Source organism: Vigna unguiculata, chromosome 10 (assembly GCF_004118075.2).
Source record: "Vigna unguiculata cultivar IT97K-499-35 chromosome 10, ASM411807v1, whole genome shotgun sequence".
Lineage (NCBI taxonomy): Eukaryota > Viridiplantae > Streptophyta > Magnoliopsida > Fabales > Fabaceae > Vigna > Vigna unguiculata.
The window spans coordinates 31,505,375-31,525,736 of record NC_040288.1 but is presented as its reverse complement, the minus strand read 5'-3'; the positions used below and the strand labels follow the sequence as shown (position 1 = coordinate 31,525,736).

At 35.4% G+C, this 20,362-nt stretch overlaps 2 protein-coding genes across 2 annotated transcripts; both read right to left on the bottom strand.

Moving 5' to 3' along the window:
* Positions 1–206: 206 nt before the first annotated feature.
* Positions 207–1,141, bottom strand: LOC114167324 (probable calcium-binding protein CML23). The gene has a single exon (XM_028052382.1). It carries the CDS (start codon positions 917–919, stop codon positions 320–322), a length of 600 nt encoding a protein of 199 aa, XP_027908183.1. The 5' UTR covers positions 920–1,141; the 3' UTR covers positions 207–319.
* Positions 1,142–6,205: 5,064 nt separating this feature from the next.
* On the bottom strand, positions 6,206–19,656 carry LOC114166662 (brefeldin A-inhibited guanine nucleotide-exchange protein 2-like). The gene is given in 12 exon segments (XM_028051425.1): positions 6,206–7,058; positions 7,327–8,003; positions 8,175–8,523; positions 8,628–8,949; positions 9,495–9,997; positions 10,478–10,751; positions 11,110–11,399; positions 11,494–11,916; positions 12,006–12,351; positions 12,575–12,892; positions 18,183–18,336; positions 18,339–19,656. Coding segments are annotated over 12 exon segments (5,319 nt in total). The 5' UTR covers positions 19,390–19,656; the 3' UTR covers positions 6,206–6,446.
* Between the last annotated feature and the right edge of the window lie 706 nt (positions 19,657–20,362).

The following is a 20,362-nucleotide window of genomic DNA, read 5'->3' as shown; positions in this document are numbered from 1 at the left end:
CTTCTAAACTATTCAATCAAAACTTGATAAGAAAGAAGTTTGTGTCGTGTAAATCTCTTGTTTCTTGCTATTTGTCATTCCTATGAATTAAACAAACAAAACAAAAAACAAATAATACAAACAAAACAGGCCTTTAAGTTTAGCAAAACTCTTCATCATAGCATAACACTATGCATGTAATCTACAACTTTTCTATGTTATTTCAGAAAAAAAAAAAAAAAAACCATCATGTTAATTACATTAGTTGAGACATGTTTGTGTTCTGAGAAAAGTAAGAAAGAAAGAAAAAAAAAAAACAAACACAGAAACACAAACACTTCTAACTTGCAACTCCAGTTTGCATCATGCATCGAAATTCTTCAAAATCTACAAAGCCATCTCCATTCTTATCAACACCTTTGATCATACGTTTACACTCTCTGAGGCTGCAATTTTCACACCCTAGATTCAACAGAACTCTGTGCAGTTCCTTCGCTGAAATGAGGCCATTTTTGTCACTATCAAACAAAAGAAAAGCATCCATGAGATAACCATCAATTTTTTCTTCTTCTTCTTCGTCTTTTTCTTCCTTTTCCATGCCATTCATGACAACAACCATGAACTCATCCAAGTCCACAAACCCATCTCCATTGAAGTCCAACACTCTGACCATGCATTCAGCTTCTTTTGCAGCACTGCACTTGTTGTATCCAAGGCATGCAAGCACCTCACTCAGCTCACTGGCTGAGATCTTCCCATCCCCATTAGAGTCAATCAGCTTGAAAACTTGATGAAACTGAGAGGAAAGTTCCATCTCAAGGAAAGAAGATGAAGAGAATTTTCTCTTGGCTAGGGTTTCTTTGATTCTTCTTGGATGCTTGAACATGGATTTGGCCTTCCTATGAAGGAAGGTGAAGAAAGTGATGAAGGGTTGCAACATAGTTGATAAAGAGAGATTGAGGATAAGAACTGTGGTGATATATAGTTGAGTTGACTAAAGGAATTTTTGTTGAGCATGTGTAGTGTAGTGTAGTGTAGGGTAGGGTGACTTTATTTATGACATGCCCTTTTTGTCACTTTCTGAATTGTAATACTTCTCCAACTTTTATTCCAAGGTCTCAACTCTGGTGCCTCTTTGCAAAAGGCTGAACCCTTTCTCAGACAAAACATGGGTCTTCTGATACAAAACTGTGGTTGATTAAACTACATACAGAATTAGATAAGGATTGAAAAGTTTTAACCCCGTAAATCTTACAAAATTGCAAGATGAGGTTGTCTTCAGATCGATTTGCAAGATGATGTTGTATTCAATTATATATTTTAAACTTTATAAACTAATTTTATCTTTAGAGAATTTGTGATTTTGTTGGAACTGATTTTATCTTTAGAGAATTTGTGATTTTGTCGGAAGTTCTACGTCGATGAGAAATAAGGTTAATTCATAATATATAATTGAGTTACAAATCTCATCTTACAAATCAGTTTTGTGAAATTGAGTTAGGCTTAAAACTCACTTCTAACATAGTATTAGAGTCAAGTTAGAGTTTATACTAACGAACTTTCTTGAACATTTTGTTTCATCCATTATAGAACCGTTGAGAAGTGAACTTTAAGTCTAACTCAGTCATATAAAATTGTCTCAAAATAATAAATTGGTATTATTTCTTACAGTAGGACTTTTAACAAAGCTATTACAGAGTGATGATAACATAGGTTTTGGGTTTGATTAAGGTCTTAATTGGTGGCTGATGTAGAAGAGTCATGAAGTGTTGTTATCATCAACACATTACTATGTGCTACCAACTTTCGCTTTCACAGGCCTACGATTTTTTTGTTATCTTTCTACCTGTTGAGGTTTTCGAATGAAATTGACCAAGCATTTCTCATTGGTGACTGTGTATTTGGATTTTACATGCAAGAAGACAAGTTAATCATCTTTTCTGATGAACTTGTATTCTGTAATAAGGTGGTTATTTTTTATTCTTCAAGTGTTTTCCGGTCAGTTACCAAAATTGAAATATATTTTGTAGTTAACTTAATTATTATTATAAAATATAAAGATGATATTAGAGAAAAAAAAAAGAATAAAAAAGAATGAAGAATATAATTTTCCGTATATTATTATTAAGAAAATCTATTTATAGATATAATGCAATTCAAAATATACAACTCAAATATTAGAATCGATAAAAATAGTTAAATCTTATATAAAGAGTAAACGTAGAAAACTATGAAGAACCAATAATTTATAACAATTATTGGTTTGATTATGTTTTCAGTGTGTTAAATTTAGGACAAGATTTTAGTTTTGGTTGCTCAAATTTTAAGATTCATTTTAGTTCTTTTAAATTTTAAACAAAAAATAATAATTTATTTAATCTATAGGAGCTACTACAAACATTAAACCTCTTATCCTAATTTTAAATCCTAAAAGATTTATTTTAGTTTTTCAAATTAACTAAAATCATTTTTCTTTTCATTTTAAAGAACTAAATAAGTTAAAATTTGAACAACAAAAATCATAGTTATTTCAAATTTCAGAAACTTAAAATATAATTCAATCTTAATGTTATATATTACTTATTTTTGTCTTTAAATATATGTAATATTATCATTTTATTCAATTTTTTTTATTTTTAATTAATTTAAATTTTTTTATCAACAAGTAATGATATATATTTAATAGAGCATTTGAAATGTCCAAACCGTTTTACAAGTAGCAAGCTATGGAAGCACAACTCTATAAGCTCATTAATAGTCGTGTATTTAGGAAAGGGAATCTGGATATCTGGAGTTGGAAGGAAACCGCAGAAGGAGCATATACTGTAAGGTCTGCATATATGAAGTTGATGGGTAGCTCCGAAGGGAAAAGCGACAAGGTGTTCACAGAGTTATGGAATATAAGAGTGATTCCAAAGGCATAGTTATTTGGGTGGAGGCTACTCTTGGATAAGTTATCGGCAAAGGATAAATTATTGGTAAAAGGGGTTCAATTACAACATTCTTTGTGTGAGTTATGCCTAGATTGTGAAGAGAGTGCATCACGCCTATTTTTCTCTTGTACAGTGTCTCAAAAGGTGTGGAAAATGTGTGATAGCTAGATAAGGGTGAGTTCAGTGCATTACAACCAAGCTAGGATACACTTTCAACACTTTCATATGAGTTGCTTGAACACTAGGCAAAACACAATGTGAAAAGGAATGTGGTTGGCTATAGTTGAGAAAATTTGGAGACATAGGAATGAGGTGATCTTTAAGCAAAAGAAAGTTGACACTGAAGAGACTTTTAGTCTTGCTCAAGTTAACGCTTGGGCTTGGTTGAAACATAAAATTCCTTCGGTAAAGTTTTCATATAGTGACTGGTTATTCGCTCCTATTGCGTGTTTAAAATCTCAATGATATGATGTTTTCTATGTTTAAGTTGTCAGGTAAGCATGAAAGGGATTCCCATGTCTAAAGCAATGAGTTCTTCATCAGTGATTATACACACTTCTTTGGTTACTCTGTAACAACCAAGAGAACATAGTCTCCGGAGCGCAACGAACCATGCATACCTGGTTTCGTTTCCACTTTCTGTGTAATCTAGTAGACTGGCCGGGGAAGGTGCGATTTGGGTGGCTAATCTTAAGATTCCTACCCAGCTTGACGTTGGAAAGGTATATCTCTTGCATTGAAAGTCCAGTTTTAATTTGTCTGTTACATTATTGTAATAGCATAGTATGTTGTTGGTGCCTACTCAAGCTCTATTTCCTTTTCAAGAATATTGCTTAGATGTTGTTCGAAGACCCCTAAGTTATATATTTTATGTCCAATGTCTAGGGAGTCTTAGCTTTTGTACGTGAAAGTTTTATAGTTGTTTTGACAAGTTTTAGAGATGCACTCCATCTTTCTCTTATGTTTTTGTAAATAGGTTAGAGCACCCTCCAAGTGCTCTATTATTAATTTAATTTAATTCTTTGTCGATAAAAAAAAATACAAATATTATTTATCTAATAAAGTAAATAAAACGGTTTAAAACTTCGAGAACCATAATTTATCTAATAATGTAAATATGATTTTTCTTGTATTAGTATGACCGGCCTAAAAGTTGGTAATATCGTATGCATTAAAATAATGTGGACTATAATTGGACACTTTTTTTTTTTATCGTCTAACTATATTTCTTATAAATCAATTATTTGTGTTACTCGTAATATAAAAAATATCAATTTCAATAACTTGATTACTTTTTATTATATTTTTAATACAACATCAATCACAATGAGTTAATGAAAGAATAATTATTTTATTATTATTATTATCATATATACTTTATATTTTAAAAATCTATATAATATGGTCTCCACAAAAATCCCATTCAATTTATAATGGATTGGTATTTTACATAGATGAAATTCATTAGCTAGACCTTTTTTTTGTTATTGAAAACCACAACTCAACTCACAAATCTTAAAATCCACAACTTAAATGCACATTTTACCTTCAAAGAGTTTATAGATGAAAAAGTTTGTTTCACACTCTTCTTAAAAATACATTTATTTAACACTCTTTTTAATAATATAGTAATATGTATTATACTTTTAAATTAAAAAATGATATAAATATAATTAAAATAATACTATTTTTCAATATCTTTTATCTTTTGTGATTATCACCACCGTGGAAAAAGTTTATTTGACACACTTCTTCAAATATTTTGAACAGATTTTGGAGTAACCTAGAATCAAATATCAATCTTATCAGTCAAACATATATATACTCGTACAAAAGTAAAAAATTATAATAAAGTCATATTTGAAAAGCTTAAAAATATGCTAGTTCAAGCTAAAGATTTGTAAGTTGAGGAGATATCATGCATATTATGAAGCTATCATTACACACCACAATCATGTGAAAAAGGAGCATCATTTTTACTTACATACGGAACATGTGTCATGATTTCGATCAAAATTAGTGAAACATCTCGTCTACAACAATTTGACAACACTAGTGATGATGAAAGATCAAGGGCCAAACTAGATTTGATCAATGAAATTTAAGAAACAATTCAAATACAAGAAGAACCTATTAAAAATACAGCGAAGAAATATTAATATTTATGTCAATCAACAAAATTTTAATACGTGTAAAACTCGTTTGTGAAAAACTCAAAGATATGCGTTGAGATTAGAAATAGGATAAGCTGGTACTAAATTTAAATGACCTAATACCAAGTTAGACTTCTTAGAAAAGTGTGTATATAAACTTAAAGAATTAACTCAAAAAGTAATAGTAAAAGCTTAGAATAGAAACACTCATCTCAAAACATTTTATAGTTAACAACTACTAGAAAAATAAAGTCACAAAATATCATTAAGGAAATCAACTACTATTAACATATCAATTGATAAACGTATAAAACATAAAGTTTGATAACTTAATTGTGTTCTATTATATCTCCAATATAATATATCGATAATAAATCAACAAACATAAATATTTATTATTATTATTATTATCTTAAAATCTAAAAGTAAGGAGCTAAGAAATCTATATAATAACACATTTACAACAAGTCAAACTTCAATTCATACCCATTCGATACTTTATATCAGATATTATCTTCGTATATTCATACTGACTTGGATCTCCATTAGATTTTCACTCATACTTAAATAATGTACTTCCGTTATTGGAATCCACATATTTACAAAGCTTAAAGATCTCATCTCATCAACAACTTGTTGCATGCATATAAAAAATACCTATAAGTTATTACTTAATTGAGTTTAATAATTATGTATGCATAGTTTTTATTTTATATAAACTACTTTCATAATTACATCTGAGTCAACAATTAGCTGAAACTAAGCCACAGGTAAAATCAGTTGATTATCCCACCCGGTTTTGTAAACACTGTGTACAAGTTATAGGAGTCACCCCGTAAAATTGAAAAGCTTTTCTGAAAGAAACGTATACCTTTCCAGCAGAAAACTTGGACCACCAAGCCATATAATAGCACAAACTAATCATATAATTTAATAAAAATCAGATATCTTTGCTCTTAAAGATTTTCAACAAAAATCATTTATTAAAATAAAAATTCAAATGAAAGATGACTATTAATTATGACTTAATGAGTCATAACCAGAAAAATTATCACCGCAGCAGGAAAATCCCCCGACAGTATATAATGCTGCAAAACTAATTCTTTTAGAAAAAACGAATAAAACGTAAAAAATACAACATTGAGACTCATGGTAATACAAATCAATTCCGACTGGAGAAGTTAGCTTCTAAAATACAGAAGTTAGGAAGGTGTGGCTAAGAGAAAATCACTACTACGAACTTTTACTGTGATGGCATGGTATATTATTGACACGTAATCCAAGGCAAAGGAGAGCAGAGAAAATTATGAACAAAAAGATTTAAACAAAAAAAATCGTACATCTGAAAATGTAGGGTGAACTTTACCAATATGATGATGAATCAATATGACTGTAGCAAAACAGGACCAACTGATAAAGTAAGCATGTCACTGAGAGCAACCTGGACGTCCTTGGAGCCATGCTCACAGCGTATCAAGCTAGAAATAAGAGGGAAGAAATGAGAGAGGTTGTTCTCAAAGGAAACATCTCCCAAACTACAAATAGCGTGCAGAGTAGCCACAACGAGAGGTGAACGAGAAGCCAATTCTCTACTCTTCCCGGAGCCCAAGGGAATATACCAATGTGGCGCTCTACCATTAGAAGATTCAGATTTTACTCCAAAATCTGCAACTTCAATATAAAACTCCAAAACCTCCTGACAAAGCTGAATGAGATGAGATTCGACCTCTTGCTCTTCATAACTAGTAGGCTTGTCAATGACAAGGTTCTGTAAAAATGTAAGGCAGATCTGATACGATTCATTCTCAAGGCGTAAGAGTGGAGGGTCTTGCATTTGGCTCATAGAACCAAACTCTAGGAGCTTTGAACGTAACATGGTATTGTTGTTAATCCGATGCGCGTGTAACGCTATTTCGTGCAACGCATCATATAGGACTAGCATGGCTTTTGCTGAAAGTTGAGAACGATATATGTTATAGATCTCCGTCACCGCCTACCAATTTCAAAAAACAGAGTTAACGTCATTTTTCAACATTACATGCATATATTGACTGGGACGCAATAGGAAGAATGCATATGCTCCCATCAGGTGCATAAATTAATAAGGATTTTATGTAACTTATAATAACAAATCATCTTAATCAAGCAGTCCCAGAACTTCTGAATAGACTAAATATCACAGCTACAGCACTCGGGCTCCCCCATTATTTTTTTCTACTCGGCATTCTAATATATTTTGGTGGAACGGAATATAAAATTACCTGAATCAGTAAAAGCTGAACAGCAGCTCGGCACTTTGCATCAGATAAATGAGCATAAAGACCACGAGTCCTCAAGTGTGCCAAATTATCTGGGAAGCCAGATTCAGCAAAATCTCTATCATCAGCGATTGAAGCATCCTCGTCACTTGCAATGAAGTCCTCGATTTCCAGAAACAAAAAGTTAGGAAGTGTTGCCTTTGCTGCTTCTTTTAATGAGAAAACCACTTCTAACCACTTTTCATCAGAAAATAGCTCCCCCGCATTAGTCATCAATCGAACAAAAGCCGCAATACCAATGCCAGCAAGGCTTTGGTGAGGGCGATTTATGAAGTTAACCAGGAGCATCAGCACCTTTCTCAAAAGTGGATTGACAGTGTCGTAAAAGTTAACAAAAAGATCTACAACCAATTGGAGGGCCAATGTGCATGTCTCGTAAAGCCAAACATCCTGACCAAGCTCACCATGATCTGCCGCTTCTTCATTGGCTGGTGAACAACTCCCTGAAGGATCAATACCATGTCGAACATAATCGAATATTGGAAATAAGACAGACTCAAATATTCTTTCCCATAAAGTTAGCGAAAAGAGATGGCCATAGTTACGTAAGGTTTCAAACAGGACTTCCAAGGCACTCTTCCTAATCTCAGGTCTTGGGTCAAAGCTAAGCTCAGACAAACCTGCAGAAAATAAACAACAAATAAGTATATCTGTAATAGCTGAGCTTCTTAAGACATGAAGCAAGACGATAGGAAAAGGAAGCACTAATCATTTGACAGTGATATGCAACATAAATTTATTACTTTTTCCGTAATATTTATGCCTAGATAAACTTCATATAATGCCTTCACCTGCCAATAAAGGAAACCAGAAATAGAGATGATCATCCTTGTCAGCAGCCTCTCCATTATCATTTTCCCCCTCCTTTGCTGTTTGAAGTGAAGATGGGGAAACCTTTCCAGAAAGGTCCCCCGCTGCAAGTTTTGTTGCACAAAACCGGAGAAAAGCAATGGCATTTAGGCTAATCTCTTTATTGAATTTACTATTGGTAAACGCGATTAGACAATTTACACAGTCTGTGAATGTTGTAGTTTCAGTCTCAGTGATGTAAGGGAAGTAATCGCGAATAATCTTCTCAATAATTTCAAAAGACAAGAGTACAATGTTTTTGTGGTCATCGTAAGCTGCTGTTGTGAATACCTGAAATCAGGTCTATGAGCAATAAGTACATTGGATAAAAAAAATTAAACAAACATTTTGTTAACTGAAGCTCTCTATAGACAATAAGAGTTTATCAGCTCTACCATGAACATGCTCCTCCATCCTGATTTGACATTGTTTACACGAGATAGAACCATTTGAGAGACACATCTGATAATTAACTCTCTAATTTCAACAGCACTACTCTTTCGCATAACAATGACAAAAGGCTTCATAAATTCATTTTGAAAATTATAATTAGCCAGCTCTTCCCGCTCCAGAAATTTCATTGACAACTGACGCAAAGAATCCATTGCAAAAATTGCAATTGAAAGGTTTGCAGAACAGCCGATAGTTACAAAGAAATCCGAGAGAACATGCCAGATGCTTGACCACACAAGCCTTATGCGGTTCATATTGTAGTGCCTGTTATATAATAATCATGTCAAATAGTATAAAAAGCAGTATATAAACATCAATCAATCATGCAAAACATAAAAATTACATGCTTCATACTCAACCCAAACATTTGTTTTCCAAATGAATCACACTTTCCCACCTTGATCTTTGGGCACACTTATAATGTCCTTTTCTTCAATAAAATTAAGCACTTTATCCCTTGGCTCACCATCAGAACCAAAACTGAGCGTCAAAAGACACAGGTGACCTCTTGACATGCAACCTCATGTTATTTTATCAGAGTTAAACAGAAAATACAGTTCAATTAAACAATTTGCTCAGACTACAAAGATGTGAGCAAGAGAGTTTGGGATTTAATCAACCAAAAAGGGAAAAATAGGTTGCTAGTATGCTCAGTTTATAAACAATAAAATAAATATTGTCCAGCACTATTAACTATGCTTCTCTTGTAGAAGACCCCAACCAATGAACCCCATGATCCATGAGGAGAAACAGTTTGGATGTAAGGCAAAGACGTAGCATGTTTGAAGTACTAGGTGACAAATACTTACGCAATCTCAACAATCTTTGTAAGGCTGAAAACACGTGGATCAGATGGAGACCTCAGTTCCTCCATGGAGACCTTGCACAGAGCCTTAACAAAATCTAATATGGCCTCACTGTTCAACTTCTGACTCCGAGTGAATATGCGGCTCATTTCAGAGTTTCCAACTTGTTCCAACATATTTAAATTAGAAACAAGATTGTTCACCTGTTCTGAAGTGACTCCAGAACCATTACTACCAATTCCACCACTATCATATGAACCCCGCATCAATGAAGCAGCTGCATACTGCATCCTCCCAATTCCCTTCTTCTTCAAAACAGGAAGAATGGTTGACTTGGCTTGCTTTGTTTTTTCTGAATCATTCTGAGGAAAAGCAAAAAATGTGGCATCTGGTGGAGCCCCTTCTCCAAGAAGATGTAAATGCTCAAACCGAGAAACACAAGTCAAGATATGCTCCCAAGCTTCTTGTAAGTAATTTCCATCTTCATCAGCAATAACAACTATTGCCTAGTAACAAACAGATGGTAAGTTTAGTCACATAACGTAATCATCAAAATCTGAACATTGAGTTCAAGTACCATGAATACATTATCCATAACTTAAAAAAGATCCAACAAATAATGACTATCATATGCCTTTAGACATTGTTCCCAGAATCATTTTCAGCAAATCAACAAACCTCCACAAAAATATTATGTTAATTTGGTAATTATCATATATGCAAAACAAGAAACAGAAGTCCAATTGCAGAGAGTGTAGCTTTGGACAGGATAAAGACATGCACTAAAGGGAAAAGTGTACATATGATCTTGAAATGATAAAAGATGCAATGGGAATGTAATAATATACAAACAACAATGCATTTTGAAAGGGGCATTACGCCACGAGTATGAAGTAACATAACACAATGAGAAATGCTAATTGATAATCACTTCGGCTTTCATGATGTTCATAAGTCAGGTAGAAGATAAGTTAAATTTTACCAACCTTAATTGCATCTATATTTTTCTGCTTAATGTCAGCTGGTGAATGTAGTGAGGTAAACTTTGCTAATGACGTCACAAAAACATCTCTGTGAGTCTTCATCGACATTACTGAAGTAAGATGAATAGCATGGCGGAAGCCTTCAAGACAGAGAGATATTAAAACCTCATCGTCACTTTGATCAAGAGGAACACTAAAGGCGGCCAACATAGGTGCCCAGCACACCTCAATCATGAATCTCAGGATTACAACATCTGTGGCAGCATAATAAATTGATCTGCAAGTTGCAATTAAATGCATATCAACAAAAAAATAAAAATTTTAGGAACTAATTTTTATTTAACCAGTCAACTTAAAAAATTAGCAAACAAGTGATCTAACTGTCATTAAAATAATAGAGAAAAAGAAAGAGTAAAAATTTTGGTGAAAATTTTAGCTAGATACACCTCACTTCAAGCAGACACGGATCATGTAAAAAGCAGTTAAATACTAGTGGATGTGGCAGGATCCATAACATCCTCTAGCCAACAGCAGATTCTTTATGTCAAAAACAGCAGGTTAAATGTTTTGCTCAACCTGAGAAGATTTGGAAAGCAAATTATCACTTCCATATAGAGGGAAAAATACAAACATACTCAGATCTGCGAGCTTTTTCTTTGAATTGTTCTTGCATATGACGGATAAGATCATCACTGGTCTCCAGATTCTCTTCAACACGTTTACGGATCACAATATTCAATATACTATCCAAGCCTAATAGTCGATTAGGGCTCACAACCTGTTTTTGTTGAGGAGCCTCATCATTTTCTTTCATTTTGATTTCATTTCTAGATATTCTGTCAAACAAGGACTTCAAGTATTCCTCAGGTAGATCTTTTCCATCGTCAATGCCACGATTATTTCTTATGAAATCATCATGAGACATCTGCATAGCTCAACAACCAAACAGATATTAAGCCATTGTGTCTGTCATCATTATTTGTATATCATTTTACAGAACAGAAGAACTGTGAGCACACCTTATTCTTCACCATGGGATTGTGAGCATCGGTATTAAGCATTATAACAGAATAGGCAAGGACATAAGCAGTGTCAGCACTAGAAAAGGCCTTTGGATTACATTTGCAGTAACGTTCAGCAAACTTTTCCATGATCCTATCAATTTTCTGTGCCTCACCAGGCAGTCTAAATCCTTGAAGAAAGACCCTGATTGCCTCGTCAAACTCCATATCTTGAAAGTTAAAGGAATCCACATAGGCATGCATTACCTTCAAGGGTAAATCTTCTCTTTCTCCCAGATAATCACCAATCATAGTCTTGTTCAACCCAGATGCTTCTTTAAGAAAAGCAGCTATATCCTTTGGTGAATCACCCACCTTGTTGGCATTGATGAGAAATTCAATTCCTTTCTCAGGCCTCCTATTGAAAAGTGATATACCTTCCTGCCATCCACTTGCATTAGCTTCATTGTAAAAAGCCATAGCAAAGATATACTTTGTTTATTGGTAAAAAAACTTGATCATTTGTTTACCTGGAGTTCCAGTTTATAAGCCCGGCGTTGCTCAATATTTGAAACATCAGAAGCATCATTGGAGACTTCTGATTGAGTGTCAGATCCATCAGGAGGGTCTTCTCCATTCCCATTTACCATGGTAAAACCTCCAGTTTCAGGGCTGTCATCCAATGCTTCAACTTTCGTGGCTGAACGAGAATCAGGAATGCGCAATTGTTTGTTCATCCAGTCCCCCATTGATTTTAGAACTGCAATCAAGCCTTTCATGGCTTCAAGTTTTAGTGTTGCTTCCTGGGGTGGCAAAAGCGTGGTTGGTACACCAGGGGGCACACCTTGAGCAGTTTTAAGAAGTCCATTGACCATCCTAGGAGGAACATAACAACTAGATGTAAATTATACAGTGAATACTACGTGACAATGAACACAACCTTAGCCACACCAGCATGACCGGTAAACAGTGTATGACAAACAATCCAACACGGAAATGCTATTAAACTAGACAACAATATTCTAAACGTGAAATTGCACATATTTTTAATGTAAAGCAAAATAACTATAAAAAATAAATAAGATAATAAATAGCACACCTCTCAAATATGTTTGATGAATTGACATCACAGTCATAGTTAATAAATATGTCAACCAATATCTGTGAATCAACACAGAGCTTTTCCAGAAATCGAAGCACTATCATCTTCTGCTGAAAATTAGGCTGAGAAACATTTTCTAGGACCCTGAGAACAATCATAGGGAAAAATACTCCAATTTCTGCTTTCAATCCAGCTCTAAATCTTGACACCAGACTGATAAAAATGGAGCACGACAGCTGAAATACAATTAAAAGAGTTGAAGCACTGTTCTTCAACAAGGATAAACATAAGTACTGTTTGATGGCACCTAAAAACCTGCTCAAGCACAATCAAAATTTAATTATCAGTACTATTTTTTGTCATTTAGTAAAATTACAAAGAAAACAAAACATAGTTTCAAGTGGTGTATAGAGTAGAGAAAGATGCTACTTTTAAATAATGATGAGGAGGGAAAAGGATCTATCTTAAATTCAAGAGTAAAACACACACAAAAAATGTCAAAATACACTAATAATCCATACTAAAATAGTATAATAGCAGAAGATGATGCACGTACAATTCATACACGGCAGGTGCACTAATACTAATTTCTGATGAATCAGTTATGAAGACAGAAGGGGTGGGTATTCAAACGTATTTTGGCACAACTAAAAATGTCAAGTTAAATTAGGAAAAAATTATGCATGGTCAAAATTATGGCAATACAATTGTTTTTTTAACTTAACAGGCAGCTAGCTACAAATAGAGTTTGCAAAGGCACAAGACTTTTCTAAGAATTTGGTTTAGGACTATTTCAACTCCCCAAATCTGACTTCTAAAACAAGACTTGCACCTCACTTAAATACTTTATTTTAACTATATCACTGATCAATGTGGAACTAAACTATAACCCTTGAGGTTGCAATTTAGGTTAAGGCAGCTTTCCAACAGCTTTCATGGCAATGTTAGCCTGTGAAGAATTCTTAAGATGCTGGAAATTCAAAGACAAAGACGTACAGAGCATAATTTATTGTGAATGGAAACAAAACCCCATCATCACACAGTCAGGAAACTGTAGTTATAAATTGCAAGAAAATGTGAGGTAGAAGCAAAACCAAAATAACTGGAAGCGACTATTTGGATTATATATTTCAAGTGGCTCATAAATTTATATTAGAAAAATACTCTTCCTAATTTGTATGTCAAATAATCCCAAATACCAAGACTTGAAAATCTTGATTATAGAACATACAATATTGATTATAGAACATACAATCTTGATTATAGAACATACTACTTGAATAAATAAGATGGAGGAAAAATAGTACATTCAACCTACCCTGCTGTGCTTTTTATTGATGTATATACAACAAACTTTGTCCTAGGGTCCCTCCTACAAATCTGAGAATGAAAATCACACATTCTAATGATCCATGTGAGGGTTTTGTATAAATTGACTCAACTCCTACAAGATAAGAAAGATCAAGTCTTGTTATAATGAGATAAATGAGTTTTCCCACCAACCACCTATATCTGTCTGGGTTTAAGAAAAGTTCACTGTGGTATCTCATTAACTTCTTATTTGAGTCCATAATACTCATCTGATGGAATACTAACCTTGTGTTGGATCATCTCCAACAATTTTCACGAACCATTGACAAAACTGAAAATGTTGAAGAGATTCAATATGAAAAAGGCTCCAATCTACCTTAATTGACACCACAATCAAGAGCAAATGATAAGTAAACGAAGATCCACTGCTTTGAATTGGGAATTCAAATATAAGGATCAAAAGTTCTAAAGAACTAAGAGAGAATGTTCACTTCGAAAAAGGATTCAAATTCCAAAATGCTCAAATTTTGAGTATAAAAGTGTACAAAAAAGCTTATATACTATGGAGCATGTACTCATGGGTTCAAACACTACTAAGGCCCATCAACAAGCCTCCTAAAAGCTAGAGTCCATAAAGTCTCTAATTACAATAATATAGAATACAAATACAAGGCCCAATGCAAACAAATAATTACACGACCCAATGAAGGTGTAAAACCAAAAGTTACACAAACATACAAAATTTCTTTTATAGATCCAAGCCTCCTTTGTGATCCCTTAGAAGGTCCCTTCCTTGATGTCGTCGTCGACATTTGTCAATCAATGAAAGATTCCCATGTTCAATGGGGAAGACCATGCAGGATGGATATTGAAAACTGAGATCTACTCCAAAGTACAACAAACCAGTGAAATTGTCAGAGTGAACCTTGCCCAGCTATGCATGGAAGGAGGGAAGTTACATTTCTCCAATTCTTTAGTCAACGGTTTTGTCAATCTGACATGGGAGGAACTAAAGAAAGAGTTTTTGGACAAGTTTAATGGAATGGTAGAGAGTGTCTTCGTAGCATTTGACTGAAGCGCTCAAAATTTTGAGACAACACCATCAAATATAGGCCAACAGATAAAAGTGAAGTTTTGGCCTAAAAGGCTGGAGTATCTTGGACAAGTAATATCTATTCACAGAGTTGTTGTTGATCTTCAAAAAGCCAGTAGTGTTATGGATTGGCCCATACAGAAAAAAGTGAAGGGAGTGTGTGGGTTCCTTTGCATTACTAGGTATTACCAAAAATTCATTAAGAACTATGGTAAAATTGCAAGTTCACTCACTGAATTAACAAAACAGGATGGTTTTGGGTGGAGTTATGAAGCTCATAAGGCATTTGAAGAGTTAAAAATAAACATCGCCACAACACTAGTATTATGCCTCCCAAACTTTGAAAAAAGAGTTTTGAGTTTGAGTGTGATGTATTTGGAGCTAGAATTGGGACAATCTTAATGCAAGATAGAAGGTATGTGGCATATTATAGCAAAGCCTTGAACCCTAGAAATGTATCTAAGTAACCATACAAGAGGGAATTAATGGTTGTTGCTCAGACCATTCAGCATTGGAGGTTTCATTTGATAGGGAAGAAATTCAAGGTTTACTCAGATCAAACGAGTCTTAAGCAGTTGTTGCAATAGAGAATCACAACTGGAAGCCAACAAAATTGGGTGACAAAGCTTCTATGTTACAATTTTGGCATAGTGTACAAGCCAGGCAAATTTGATTAAAGGTGGTAACGCTTTGTCTAGAAGTATTGAGGAACCAGAATTAAAGAGTATGATACATACCCTTATTTGGCTTGATTGTCAAGAGTTGACGGCAAATGTTCATGAAGATAATGAATGGAAGAAAGAGATAGAGGAGCTGCAACAAGGAAATAATGATAAGGCTTACACCGGGTTCACATATAAGCAAGGGTTGGCAAAATGTTAGACAAGAAAAGATTGGTTGTTGCTTAGGAATCACATTGGATTCCAAGGTGTCTAGAAGATTTTCATGCCACTCTACAAGTAGGACACTCCAATTTTTATTGGAAAAGGTTGAAAAAAGATGTTCACAAATTTATCCAAGTCTGTGATACTTGTCATATGCAGATATACATAATTGCTTCTCCTTGAGGATTATTGCAACACGCCTAATTCCTGAGAGAATTTGGAGGAGGATTTAAGCATACACGACTACTGAGGGGATTCAAAGAAATATTGGTAGTTGTGGACTCTTCAACTAAATATAGCCATTTTGTGGCACTCAAACAACCCTATACTCCTAGAGCGATTCCTGAAGCTTTTGTAGATGAGAAAGTGAGGCTCCATGACATTCCTAATTCAATGGCTAGTTATAGGGATCCATTGTTCGTTCAGTTCATTTTGGAGGTAGTTTTCCAAGATGCAAGGGACCATGTTAAGGATGAGTACAACATACCACCTCATACAGATGGATAGACGAAGTGATTAATAGATGTCTTGAAACTTATTTACGGTGTTTCACTATAGACTAGCACAAGAAATGGGTTACATGGCTACCATGGCTCAAAATTTTGGTTCAACACCACATTTCATGAGTCAGCAGGTGCCACACCATTTTGAAGTTGTGTATGGCAGTCAACCTCCTAGGATAGTGCAAGTTGTTCAAAGAGAACTCATGGACAGAGATGAACCTTTGAGGCAATTGAAGAAGCATCTATTAATGGCACAAGATAGAATGAGGGTGCAAGCCAATAAACATCATACAAAGAGGAGATTGAGGTTGATGACATGGTTTTCCTTAAGCTCAAACAGAACCATCAACATTCCATGAGAATAAAAGAAGCCCCAAGTTAAGTGCAAGGTATTACGTCCCATTCGAGATCCTAGAGAAGATTGGAGAAGTTGCCTATCATTTGAAATTGCCACCTGTTTCAAGGATACACCACATGTTCCATGTTTCCTTACTTGACTATGAGGCAAAAGATGAATTACCTACAGGGCTAGAAGATGAAAATGTGGAAATCATTGAGCCTTGTTCAATATAGCTTCAAGAAGCATTATGTAGAAGGGGGAACGAGTTAACCAATGGTTGGTTCATTGAACTGGGGTAGAGGAGGTCACAGGGGAGGATGAGATTTCTTTAAGAAGTCAATTTCAAGAATTGAATGTTGAGGACAATACAGTTTATTCCAGAGGAGAGTATTGATGGGATCCAAAGAGTTAATGGGTGCCTCTAGCCCATGAATTGAGCCACAAGTCAAGACAGGAAAGGGTGTAAAAGTAGGGATAGTGATGTGACATGACTAGGAAGAGTAGTTAGTAGAGGAGAGAGAGAGAGAAAGAGACAATATTTTCCGTTATTGACTATTATGCTTTCCTACTTGTTGGATAGAAAACCTTGTTGGTTTGCTCTAGAGGAGCCTAGCTCTTGGCCGTGGGATTCTTCATCCTTCTGTATTGCTTTTTCTTGCAATCAAACAGAATCTCAGAGTTATAATTATCTTTCATTTCCTTCTATTTCTTTTGCTTAATCTGTGGTGTGGATCTGTATTAGTATTCACTCCCATCATGATTGAGAAACTCCAAGAGCGAATACCGGTGGGAATTCTTCTTTAGTCCTAATAATGTGGGAATGAAGCCAAAAATGGAACAATCATTTTCAACCAGGAAAAGGACCTTAATCATTGTAGTTTGCAATGCGTTCCAGATAATAAGTTCTAAAGGAGGGGAAAGACGTTGAAGGATCAAGATGTCAACAACAACAAAGAGCACACAGTCCACGCACGTATAGATGAAGTATCCAAACCTATGAATCACAAATACTTTTATGATGACAATGATTTATAATTTTTTTATTTTGGCAATGTCCAAGAAATATGATTGTTATTTGGGTTAAAATCTTTATCTACATACAAGTGTATCTTGCTCTACCTTCTTAAAATCTATTCTGGGCGAGTTTAAGTACAGTTATAATCTGCCATGTCAAAATTCTAAAACACTTTCATCCCATAAAGCACTTTGTTCTAACATTGGTGTCATCATATTTCTAAATCCTTAACTGTATAACGTACAAGCAAGAAAGTAATTGTTATGACTTAAGTTCACTCCTAGACAGAACATCAAGACAATGCAATCAAGTCTACCCCTTTACTACTACGTTGAACACAGAAAATTCTCCGTCCTGCATCTACCAGCAAAAATAAAATAATACACATCTTCTCCCTGACTGGCCACAATGCCAAACTCCAAAATAATCCTAAAATTGAACTTCAGTAAAACACAATACCTGTCACTAGTCCTGAACACAGCCCCAGCATTCTCCAGCAAAATCTTGAGCAACTCCAGAGCAACGATCTTCCCCTTCATCAACTGCGGGTCCCCTACCGCTTCCTTCGGAGGCGTCTTCATGGATAACTTACAAAGCGCCCTAAACACCAAAAAGCATCTCTCCTCAACTTATTCCCAATCTGAACCTCCAAATCATCGTCCCTCTCCACCACTTCCCCATCCACAAGCTCCCCCTTCCGTCCCTCTAACGCCGTCTTATACATACTAATCTCCCAATACTTAGCATCCAACATGTCTTTATCAGTAGAATCCAACAAATCAGTAGGGTTCGTAGTCTCCACCGTGGTGGTCTCAAACGCACCGTCGTGCCCACCTAGCAAACTAACCTTCCCGCTCGGCGTCGTAGGGTTCAAAACGCCGTCAATGTCCTGCATTATCTTCGTTATAAAGCCCTGCACAAACAGCGTCATTGAATTGTCTTCATCGGATTTCTCCACAGGCTCCATCAATTCCGCCACTACGATCGGCTGAACCGGCACAGTCGAGGAATCCGCCTCCATGCGGCGGAACACGATCACCAGCATTTGGATCAGCGACGCCTTCGCCGTCGTCTGATTCACCACATTCTTGCTCAGCAGATATATATCGTAGCAGGTCCGCACAATGAGAAGCAAGGAATCACCATGGATGCGGAGCGAAATTGACGTCACGGCAGAGAGCATGGTCTTGAGGACCAGCAACTCCATCGCCTCGTCGCCCAAATCGTGGCATTTGCAGACCGATTCAATAAGCTTGGCCAGGAGCTTCGCCTCCGGCGCCGAAGCAGAGGAGGCCGGGTCCGCCTCGCCGCGGATGAATCCATGCGCAATGAGCTTCTGGATGGCATCGACGGCGGGATCAGCGATCTTGAGGACGCCGGAGCCGGCAGCATTGATGAGAGGCGTGAGGATCGACTCGGACTCTGCCAGGGAGAACTCCACCGGACCTCCATCATGGAGCGGACCAGGGACGGAGGTCTCCGGCTCGTTGTCGGACGGAGATCCCGGCGTCGGAAAATGCTGGTGCTGGTGGCCGAGCCTCTCAATGACGGATTTGCACTCATGTGCGAGTTTGGCATGCTTCCGCCACGACGCGTTCTTGATTATCTTCTCAAGCGCGGGTACCACGACCAGCCTCAGACGGGAATCGGCTTCCGAAGAAGCCATTCCCGAGCTCGGAGCGAGTTGCGACTCGGCGACACCACGGAGATTGAGATCTTCAACGGCAATCCAATGCGGCCACGTCTACACTACGATGTCGGAGCCATGCGCTGCAAGAGCGAGTTGTCTCGGCGAGTTTTCGCTGAATCTTGAAGGTGAAAAGGAAACAGTTGGTAACCAAGGTTGAATGATCTGAATTTCAGGTTACGAAAACGGTACTTGATGTTTGAGCTTCTGAGATCGTTTTTGGGTATGCGAGGTTCCTCACTCTCAGCATGAATTGACAAAAGAACCCTTCGTTAGTTATGACGTTACGCTATTATTGGACGTGATGAAACGTAGAACGAAAGGGTAGTTATGTGTTTTCAACTATCTCAGATCACCGGAGACGTTGAAAAAAGAGTTTAATTATTATTGTTCTTCTATTCTTCCTTTATATAAGGATAATATTTTCTATTAGGTTTCTTTTGTCATTAACTACTTTATATTTACATTAAAAAATAGGTAATAATATTTAATCACCTTAAGTATTATATTATTACAATTTTGAAAAAGGTGTAACAATTGAATTTGATCCCGCCACACTTTTACATGCAACATTTTGATATTTGAGAATTGGTAATATAATATATATGTTTATATAAACACATAAATATATTATCATAAAGTTTTAAATTAAATAATATAACACATAAATATATTATCATAAAGTTTAAATTAAATAATATACATTTTTATTGAATTTATCAAAAATATCCTTTCCAACGACCCATAAAAATATATGTGTATCTTTTCATTTCTCCGTCTCTTTTCAAAATCTAATAAAAAATTAATATTTATATTTTTTTTCTAGTTAACTTATTCTAAATTATTTTATATTTTAAAGTAAAAATATTATTTTATTAACGTTGAGAGGTTGTTACATGAAAAATTAAGTATTTATATATCATCATCCTAAAAAAAACACTACTATTATTAC